Below are 10927 nucleotides of genomic sequence, written 5' to 3'. Positions count from 1 at the left end.
ATATGCAGTGTGTTGATATCATAATGTTTTAGAAAAAAATTATTTTGAAGAATATTTGTGACTAAGATACTAAAAAGATTAGTAAATATTTCATAAATGATGAAATTATTAGAGCTATAAATTATTTCAATAATACTGAATCCCCTAATACATATGATCTCCTACTGAATTTAATAAAACTAATGTCATCCAATATTAAAGATTTTCTAAAAAATTGAATAATTGTCTACAATATTTTATATTATTAATTATAGTGTGACCACTACTATAACTTAACATGTTCATGTTTTAATCAAATAAAAAATAAATTAAGCTAAATAAATGTTTTTTCTTTGTCTTTATATGACAAATGTAATAGAACATAGTGTAACAAAGTCTATTGCTACTCTCTTAAACACATTACAATCTTAGTTCTAGAAATTTTACGAAAACACTTTAAAACATTACAATGCAGAGTATGATATATTTATATATAATACATGTCTGTGCATTAGACGAGTTTTTCAAATTACTAATGTATAATAGTTGCAGACTTATAAATTCTGACCAAATACTTTGACACACCAAAACACATAGTCTATAAGTCTAACATACATATACATATACGTATACGTATAGACAACGTCTCATAATCTCTCATCCTATACAATATATCGGAATCTTCTGGGATCATCTTGTACTCAGAGAAGTGAAATCTGCTGAGGGATACCACTGCATACACAGACGCTAATGCCTTTTTAATAAAAGTTGCAGAAGGTCATCTGACGTGTTCTTTCCCAGTCTTATCCTTTATTTCTTTTTCCTTTCAATATTTTGTTTTTATTAATATTTCACCATTTAATGCCCAGTCGGATGGGGCTTGACTTGGGGATGTCACAATAACATTCTAAACATGAGAAAACACTATATTGCTTATATCCAATATTTTTGTAAGAACAGTATGAAGAATGTCTGAACAAATTTTCTGGTTCACAAATTTGTAAGACCAACCATAAGTTCGGACATTTAGACCCATGGTAAGTAATTTTTACAGGCAGTAGCCATTACCAATCCTAGTTCTTATATGTAACGGCTCTGAACTAAAAATACACGATCGTTTCGGTTCTTCTCTTTTCCACCATCGTTGTATAACACATGGACTTGTTTTCCTCCCGATAAAAGTTGGAAATGTTCCTTTGTGTAGTGGAATCCGATAGAGTTGCTTGACTTATCTGCTAATCTCGATAATCAATATCGATCTCTTCGGACAAGTCCACACTTGATGCATGATATTGCACAGCCATTTTCATCTCTACCAGAACTTCGCTTGCACTAGGCCTTGACGATGGTTTATCTCCAACACACCTAATTGCTAGCTTCGCCACATGGGCAATGGATTTTAGGCTGTAATCGTCAACCAATCGCTTATCCACTATTTCTACAATTCTTTCAGGATATTCAGCCATCTCCAAAACCGGTGTGACCTGTTCAACCAAAACAAGCAACGAAGTTACACTGTTAAACTTCCCTGATAAATATCACCTCAAATTAGTGTCCTTTTTTGCATGATGGAGGGCTGATAGAATTTCATACCCATCTAACAAGGTTAATTTCATCACTAGAAACTTTTGCATCTACAGGTGCCCTGCCACAAATGATCTCTAACAAAATCACCCCAAAACTATAGATATCAGTCTTGTCAGTCAGCATATATGTCTTAAAATACCTGCAACGCATAAAAATAGAACATCAAAAGATTAGAATTGAAAATTTTCTCATGTTTAGCATTACGGATTAGGCAAAGAGAAAGCAAGTAGAAAATTACTCTGGATCTAGGTATCCAACGGTTCCCTTCACAGTAGTTGTCACATGAGAAGCCTCTCCATCAATTGTTACTCTTGAAAGACCGAAATCTGCCAATTTCCCATTTAATTTGTCGTCTAGAAGGATGTTGGCAGTCTTTATATCTCTGTGAATTATTTTTGGGGTGCAACTTACGTGCAAGTATTCCAATCCTTCAAAAAATTAAAAGTACAATTAGATCAAGCAGACCGGTCATGAGATTTAGCTTTATACCAGAAAATGTTTACCTCGCGCTGCATCTAAAGCTATGTTAAGCCTGTTTTTCCAATCTAGATTCGGATATTGCTCTGCACTGGTACCTGGGAGAGGAAAGTGATAGCGTGATAATTTTGTGGTGAAGTTGAACTTTTTTATGTTCATCAATGTGCAGGAACTAAGAGAAAATTTTCCGGAGGAAATTTAGTTACCATAAAGGTGATCCTTTAGGGACCCTCCAAGCATATATTCGTATACCAGCATTAATGCTCTGGATTCATTGCAGTAACCAAGTAAAGACACCAAGTTCTTGTGATGAACTCTTGACAGAAGATCAATCTGCTCAGTAATTTTGAAACAAATAATATATATTAGATTTCTGTTATAATTGATTTTATTGAGAATGAAATTGAACATTGCTATGTTGAATCCTGAAATGGAAGTTGGAAAATCGTGTGTTACCTCGTTTAGAAACTCTGAAGCTCCTTGATTGGAGAAACTTGACAGTACTTTTACTGCTATTTGCTTTTCGTCCTCCAATTTACCCCAGAACACAGATCCAAAGCCACCTTGTCCGATCTTACAGCTAAATTCTTTTGTAGCTATCATCATCTCTTCTAGGGTAAATGCACGGGATTTTGATGGGTTTGGTACCAAAACCATTGAGTAATCTGCATTTCATTTTAATTGGATGTCATTCTACTTAAGGTAGTTGATTTATTAGGTGCTTACTTAAAGCAGAAACATTTTCTTACCAGGATCCTGAAGATATACCGATTTGCTCCCTGAAGCGTTGCCTTTAGAGTCTCTATTGGCAATGTCTTTTCTTCTGAATTTCCTTCGGTACACAACAATACTAACAGCTAAAATAACAATTATTATTATGATGCCGCCTGATATAATTCCAGAGATAACTCCTACATTGCTCTTCTTTGAGTTGGATTGGGTTGAATTTTGTGAGAGAATACTAAGATACGGATTGCCTTTGTATCTGATTTGAGTAGAAAACAAACATATTCCATATTGTCAAGTTCACCGTTTTTCGCGAAGAAAATGCTATACAAAATAGTATCATGGAAAACCTAAAAAGGAATACTTTATAAAAGGATTACGTTATTGATATCTGATTCAGGAATCTCTGAGCAATTACACCACTGAAATTATTGTTGTCTATGAGTCTGTCAAGATCAGAAAAGAAATCATTATAAATTTTCAGTGTTTATACGATAGTATTGACTGTAATATACGAGTGACTTCAGAAAACTTACAACTCTTTAAGATTGTGTAGTTGGAATAACCAGTCTGGAACTTCGCCACTCAACCTGTTGTTTTGTAAATTTCTGCATAACTCGGTTACCGAAATCCACAGATCCTTATTAGTTAAGAAGTTTCAACATTAAAGCAGGCTTGTTGGATATATGTAAACATTACGAAAGAACAAAGTTCAGGGTGTTTTTCGAAATACTTACATTCTCTCCAGTTTTGCTAGGTTGGAAAAGTTAGGCAAGTGTCCACTAAAATTGTTATTTGCCAGGGATCTAATTAGACATCCAAGTGGGTAAGAAAGAATTAAGTCCAATGCAAATCCCAAATAAATGTTTTCTACTAATTTTATGCATGAATTATGTAAGTCTGACAACAGTGGTAACCCAAGAGACGACATTGCTATGAGTTTTCTTTTTCCTCACGGATAGTATAAAGGTTTGCAAAATAAGTGATTTTATAATATATATTGAGAATCATATTTCACAAATTTTAGTATTTGAAAGATATATTAAGAATAATATTTCATAAATAAATTTAAATATTATTAAAAATATTGGTTTTAGTTTCAGTCATTTATTTTTGTTTGGAATGTTAAATTTTTTATTTATATTAATTTTTATTTTATATTGGAGTTGAGGAAAAATCAACTCTTAGCTCCCAGAATTCAGAGATCTAGAAAAAAGGAGTCATATTGATTGTGCAACAAGAATGCAATTCAATAATTACAGTTGTTATGAAAAAAGAAAGAGAGAATCCTTATAAGAGGATACTCGAAACCCTAAAGGTGAAAACCCTAGAAAATAATAAGATTCTTAAGTTTAAGTTTAGCTTAAGCATGGAGTATAATAAACTAATAATTAAATAAATAATTATTAGCTAATAAAAGATAACTGCAACATTTTATTTTAGATTTATTTTAATGGAGTAATTTAATTTAGTACACAATGAGATGTATATTTTTGTATTAAGTTCTTTTTTTCTTGAATGTCTATCTATTTTTATTTATGTTTTGTTACATGCACTTATATATATTTGAACTTATCTCAATCCTATCTATACCCATTCTCATACATTTCTCTCATTATTAATTCACAATTTTATGTCTATTTCTTATTTGGAGATCCTAAATTTCTCTATCCTAGATCAATTCTATGGCAAGAAAAAGCAATCCAACGCAATATAGAACTTACTCCAATTTCAAATATTTAAATAAAATAATTAGGTAATTAAAGATACTAATTTGAAAATTATTTAACATCCTATATAATTCCAATATCCCAAGCAATGAGAAAATATAATAATATTTGGATTTGGAGGATTCTAATAGATAAATAAGTGCATAGGATCTTAGCATGCTTTTATGTTGTCTACCATGACTTGTCCATAGCTATAAAATTTACTTTTGAACTCTTCCTTTGAGGACAAATTGACCCTTACAATTTAACATCATTTGATAAATAATTGTTAAATAATAATGCAAATTACATGTTGACAAACAGAATGAATTTTAACAAACATACACATTTTATATCCAAACATTTCTAATTTACATAAACTAATGTTTGAATTATTTCAAAAAAGTAAAATTAATCTACCAAATTTACCTTTATGATTTATATTTATTTTGTTAATTTTTAATTTAATTTTTATTTAATATAATTAAAGTTATCTTAATTGCTCCCTGGAAAGGTTGCTACTATCATCACAGTAAACTCCAATTTAAATGGTGACTTAGCCATCTAGAATTCAGTCTTTAAGACCAATTTACATAGAGTAATTTTTAACAAATATAGAGAACGGTGACTTGTCCATCTAGAATTCAGTCTATAACTAAAATTCATATTGAAGATAGAAATTTTCGAAAGGAACGCTTGCTTATGGTTGAAAGCCAACTTCAGAATGAAGAGAAGACGGGTTATTTCAATCATATAGAAGAGGGAAACTAAAAAGATCATAATTTTTTTTTGGGTAGAACCTTTTGCTAGGAAAAATACTTAAGTTGTTTTATTTCGGTTTGGTTCTTCTGATTTCAGGATGCAATATGAAGTTTTTAACTATGCTATTTAAAAATGTTACAATTCGTATACGTACTTCTGGTTTTTCAACTAACTGCAAGATTTTCTTCACTTGAAAGTTTACGAAAGTCTGGGTGTTCTTCTCATGCTATATCAACTATGTTAAATATAAATTTATTGCTTGCCTCCTTGTAAATTTTGACAGAAAAGAATGAATCCTTTGAAAGCTCTCATTATTGTTAGGATTGAACTTCAAATAGCTTTTGATTTTCCTACAAATGCATATAAGGTTCTAGTCACTTACATGTTAATGAGTTCAGTCATCTGAGCAAGAGCTGTGGGTAAGGATCCTGTCAGATTCCTTCCGGACAAGTTGCTGAATATAAACAATAATCACCAATATGTTAGGCCTCCTACTTCCATGTTCAACAATCATACCCATAAAGTAAAAAAAAAAGAATTATGTTAGCAAAAATTACATTTCCGAAACTCTGACAGAGGAGATACTGTTATTGCACAGGATTCCTTCCCAGGGAAGACCGAAGCAAGGATCTGAAATCCAATTATTTATTGGAAACCGTTGTTTCAGAGAAGCTAGAGCAACAGCTGCAGAATCACAAATCAGTCGTCTTTGTAAGAGTTTTAATATAAAACAACACCTCACAGTAGAAAAATATTCAAAAGCATGAAGTTCTTACCATCCCCTGTATAAGTTGCTGGTTCAGTTGTAATTAGCTGGTAATATTCGAAAGCGTTGATGAGAGGAGGGGAGCCGGAATTCGGGAGATTGTACAGAGACAGATTTGTTCCCACAAATGTGAACGATACCTCTGTTGCAGAAAAGTTTCTTGCCAAACTAATGTTTTCTAACATATTACCATCAGCTTCAAGAACCCTGAAACTTCTTGATTCAGATGCGTTAACCATTTCAATCTCTGCAAAATACATTAGCACTAGAGGATTACTTATTTGGGGAAAAGTCATATCAATTATATTCGTGCCGTCAGGTGCAACAGCAGCAGTTTGCATAACGGCAGATGGAGGAAGGTCCTGGGTGGCGTCGGTTGAGATTGTCTCCTGCATCATAACATTCTGCGCTCCTGGTATATTTAGAGGATTCCAAAGGCGGTCGAATTGATCTTGTGGATACCTAAATAACTAGTCAGCTACGCCTCAATAAGATGAGAAAAGAGATGTGAAACCTAAGACCCCAAAAAAGGGTTTCTAGATCACAAACTAAGATAAGAGTTATTACCTGATTGTCGAATTTCCACCAGGATCATATCTTGCTTCCATTTGCAACATTGTTCCGGGCTTAACTTGAGGATACATGCCTTGTCGAAGAGTTCTCAACTCAATAGCAGTTATAAAAGGACTAACGATCTCAGAGATTCTAATCAAGCAAATAAACAAAACATCTCCAGAACTAACCAAAATCCCCTCGCTCGATACGTTGTGCTGTGTAATTCTGTTTGAAATGTTTCTTAAGGCCAACATTCCTGTAGTTTCAATTGAGAATTTGAAGATTGGCAAATCTGGCTGTCCACTGTAATTGCCATTATAAAACCATATTCTCACAAGATGAGGTACGTTGCGGGTTATGGGCAGTTTATAGCAAGACTTATTGAGAGGCTGTGGGAAGACTCGAAGGCTTTGCTCATATAGTGGCAAACTAGAGTTTTTAATTTCTTCTTTCTGCCCCACTTCTATGTAATTATCATCGGGAACCCATTCTATATTGTTTTCATCTGTGTAATTTGATTTCCCGCCACAATTAATGCTAAGAAATCCTGCTTTTAACAAGACATACATAAAACAGAATCGTTTTCAATTAAACGAAATAGTGTTATTTGCAGATGGAATTAGGATTTGATAGGCATATACTGACCTGGTTGAGCAATAACGAAAGCTATACGCCACCAGATGATAAGAAGCACTACCTGTACCATTAGAATGGAACCCCTAAAGAACTTCTCTATGGTTATCCTGAAAAAGATTCAGAAAATTCGTTTTACCTACTTACATATGGCTTAATGATATGATATATATTTTCTAACATTAGTTTTGTAATACGCGGACAGAAAGTCAGGCCTATAGCAGATGGAGCAGCTATTCAATAATTCATGAAGTTTTAGGCTCTCGGTTGTATTTTTTGAAATGATAATCTGTTAGTCAAGAAGAAACTTCGATACATTTTAATAATAGGGATGATGCTGTTCCTGACCATGCTTTGAAGCTTCTAGCAACATTTGGTTTAAATAATTAAAATGCATGATGTCATATGTGTCATTAATATTGTGTTGTTTTTAACGAAGGCAACAGACCACTAAGCAAAGAAAACTAAGGAATATTACTGTTCTCATATGATTTAACAGGATACGACAATGAATAAACATATGTGCATGTTGGGTCTATGGCAAAGACCCCGCAAACATTAAACAAATGTGGAAAATCCAAGGGAAACATATTAGAATAAAATTAAGACAATTCCATCTTCCAGGTTTGAATGGAATGATTCAGCTTGTTTTGAAATAAACAATAATTTTTCTGTTTGTTGGACATTGACGTCTTCACCGTAAACAATCTTTTCTCCCTCCGCTGCTTGAAGACCGTTGAAGGCCAACTCTCCAGAAATCTGCTTTATGCTTATCATGTCTTGCTGTGGAGAAAATCTGTTTTTTCTGCGTATCTTAACTTGCCGTGCAGTACAAGTTTCCAAACCGCCCCTGTTCACCGACTGGAGGAGACTTTCCTTATAAATAAATCTTTATGTAACTCTGGCTTTTTTATTGAAGCACAAATTAGAGATCTCTCAGAACTCTCTGTAGAGTTCCATATTTGCATTGTTTATTATGGATGACTAGAAAGTTTGTTTTGTCTGCTGTAGCATACTTTTGTCAATACTCTGTTCTATTTTCTCTTGATACTCTATTTTGTTTTGATTCCTCTGCAACCTACAAATTGGTTTCAGAGCTCAGGGAGAGCTACACTCAGTGTGACTGAGTTCAGAGACTATTTTGTAAAGAGCCCTTATCTTTCATCTAATGATTATAGCTATCTGAAATTTGAATTAGGATGGCCTCAAAAAGCAAGGTTCCTATTTTGACTGAGAAAAATGATAATTTTTGGTTTATCAGAATGAGAACATTACTTTGTGCTTGTGATGTTTGGGGATTTGTGACTGCCAAGTAGTAGAAATGGCCTTAACAAATGTTGACAAAAATCTGTTGAAGGAGAACAAAAAGAAAAACAATAAAGCTCTAGGCTTTATTCAACAAGGTTTAATTGACATCATGTTTTCAAAGGTTTCTAGTGCAGAGTCTTCAAAGAAAGCTTGAGACATTCTTGAAGCTTGTTACCAAGGGGTATCCAAGGTAAAGAATGTCAAGTTGCAAAACTTGATAAGAGATTTTCTATTAAAAAACTTGTAAGAATGGAAGTTATATTTCCTCTTTAGTTAACTCGATAGGCATTCAGTTCACTTGTCTTTGAGGATGTCTCATGAAGTTAGACAATTTTACTCTACTCTTTTCACTAAAGATTTACCTCCTACTGAAGGTAAGGAGAATTTGATATTGACATGTTTTCCCTCTTTAGTCACTAATGTGATGAATGAATCACTCATCAACTCAATCTCTTTGTTTGAATCTCTTTGTTTGAATTGGAGGTAGTTTTTGGGATGAATAAAAGCAAAGCCCCTAGTAGATGGGTTTCCCATTGAGATTTTTCAAAAGTTTTGAGATATTGTTCAATTAGATTTATTGGAGGTTGTTCGGGAATTTCATCAATGCTTCAAGCCTTGAATTCAACTTTCCTTGTTCTTATTCCAAAGAAAGAAGGAGCTAATAATTTGGATTTCCTTAGGTCTAATGCTTTTTGTAATGTGTGTTGAACACTATGGATTGCTGAGATGGGGGCAAATCAGCATATGTTGAGAACTTGATTAGATTCAACTTCTTGCATTATCATTTATCTTATACATAAAAAGAAATAACTAAGTCTACTAAATCAAATGCACATGAACACTAGGACTTTTACATGGAAAAACCAAATAGGGAAAAAAAATGGTGAGAATCAAGCTCACAATATTTATTATAATAGATTATAGTGTCTTGGGCCAAAGGCCAAAGAGCTAACTGCTTCAAAAGATGACTTGCAAGCTAAGGCACACAACTTTGGAGCAAGATGCAATGGTCTCTTGCACAAACTAAAGATCACTTCTTCAAGACAAGATATGATTCTTTTGGTATAGAAATATCAATAAGACTAAATTGTATACAAACATCTATCAAAATGCTAGCACCACAATACACATTAGAAGTAGTCTTCATAACTACTTTGTTACTCATTTGATCCTCCAACCTCTAACTTAATGTCCCTTTTGGGCAACAGTTCTTCATGTTCAGATTTCAATACAATGATATCAAATTCATCTGCAATGGTATTTGCTAGGTCGACTTAGAGAGATGTAATGTGTGGATGTATAACCATCAACCTCAAAATAATCTCCAAAGAAAGTCTAGAAGAAAAATGGGACATGTGAAAGTTCACAGCATGTTGGCACAACTTCTAGATACTCCCAAAATAGCTTTCATATAACCACACGTTACCAAATGGACCAAAAACTCTTAGGTCTACCTCAAATGCTAGTATCAATCATAACTTTTCCAAACTTCAATCTAGACCACAAAATAGATCAACATGACAGCATATGATACTGCGAAACCCATATAAATTATCCGCATTACTTAATCAATCACCAAGCTGAGAAATGCAATAATTCATCCATAACGTTTTATTAAATTGTACTACCAAAACATAGACACAAGCAACATCTATTGTAAGTTCCTAATAAATTGAAAGTTGATTTGTATATACATTCATAAATATTGTCCTAAGATTGCATAGCCATTTGAAGTATACCCATCATGCATTTCACAAAAGAGGGATAAGACAAACTATTCACCAGAACAATTGGACAATATTCAAAGTCAACCAATGTATGCACAAAACATCAATAGAGCTTTAGAAACACTTCAACATATCATTATTTGCTATTACAAACATTTGTGAGTGCCTTCCATACATCCACACAACTTTTGTATAGACTTACACCAACCTCATAACTCATAACCATTTCCAAACCTAGGGAAGGATTAAGTGTCCCTTTTGGACCAGCAAGTGTGACGTCAATGATGGCCAAAACTTATATTTGGAATAATCTCCCTCTTTGTCATTGATGGCAATACTTGTGCCAAAATAAAAAAGCTTCTTCTTTCTTCAAAACTCCTCCCCCTTTGACATCAAGGACAAAGGGTATACTAGTAAAACTAGTACACTATACACAACTCCCACTATCTTAAGGACCTTGTAAAGGTTTCTATATACACAATATTCTCAAAAAATGTTTCCTATGTACAAGATCAGCAACACTTTACTGGATGCTATTCTAGGAACTTCCTTCACCTTGTTGAGTTGGATAAATGATGTCTTTGTGAATAGCCTTCAATTGTTTCCAATCATAACTCTAGTAAACTCCCACAAAAATTAAGATATTGAGATGACATTCCATCTTTAAAATGAATTCTTCTACTTCATCATAGCTACCA

At 33.3% G+C, this 10927-nt stretch overlaps 1 protein-coding gene across 1 annotated transcript; it reads right to left on the bottom strand.

Moving 5' to 3' along the window:
* Window positions 1-1214: 1214 nt before the first annotated feature.
* Window positions 1215-7971, bottom strand: LOC131868368 (probable LRR receptor-like serine/threonine-protein kinase At4g29180). Its single transcript, XM_059215640.1, has 14 exons — window positions 7856-7971; window positions 7207-7304; window positions 6574-7108; window positions 6017-6468; window positions 5798-5924; window positions 5623-5694; window positions 3150-3215; window positions 2793-3028; window positions 2500-2708; window positions 2250-2376; window positions 2070-2141; window positions 1805-1994; window positions 1573-1705; window positions 1215-1463 (listed from the first exon to the last, which is right to left on the bottom strand). Exons 1-14 carry the CDS (start codon window positions 7969-7971, stop codon window positions 1215-1217), a joined length of 2682 nt encoding a protein of 893 aa, XP_059071623.1.
* Between the last annotated feature and the right edge of the window lie 2956 nt (window positions 7972-10927).

Source organism: Cryptomeria japonica, unplaced genomic scaffold (assembly GCF_030272615.1).
Source record: "Cryptomeria japonica unplaced genomic scaffold, Sugi_1.0 HiC_scaffold_204, whole genome shotgun sequence".
In the NCBI taxonomy this organism is placed as follows: Eukaryota; Viridiplantae; Streptophyta; class Pinopsida; order Cupressales; family Cupressaceae; genus Cryptomeria; species Cryptomeria japonica.
This window is presented reverse-complemented; position numbering and strand designations above follow the sequence as displayed.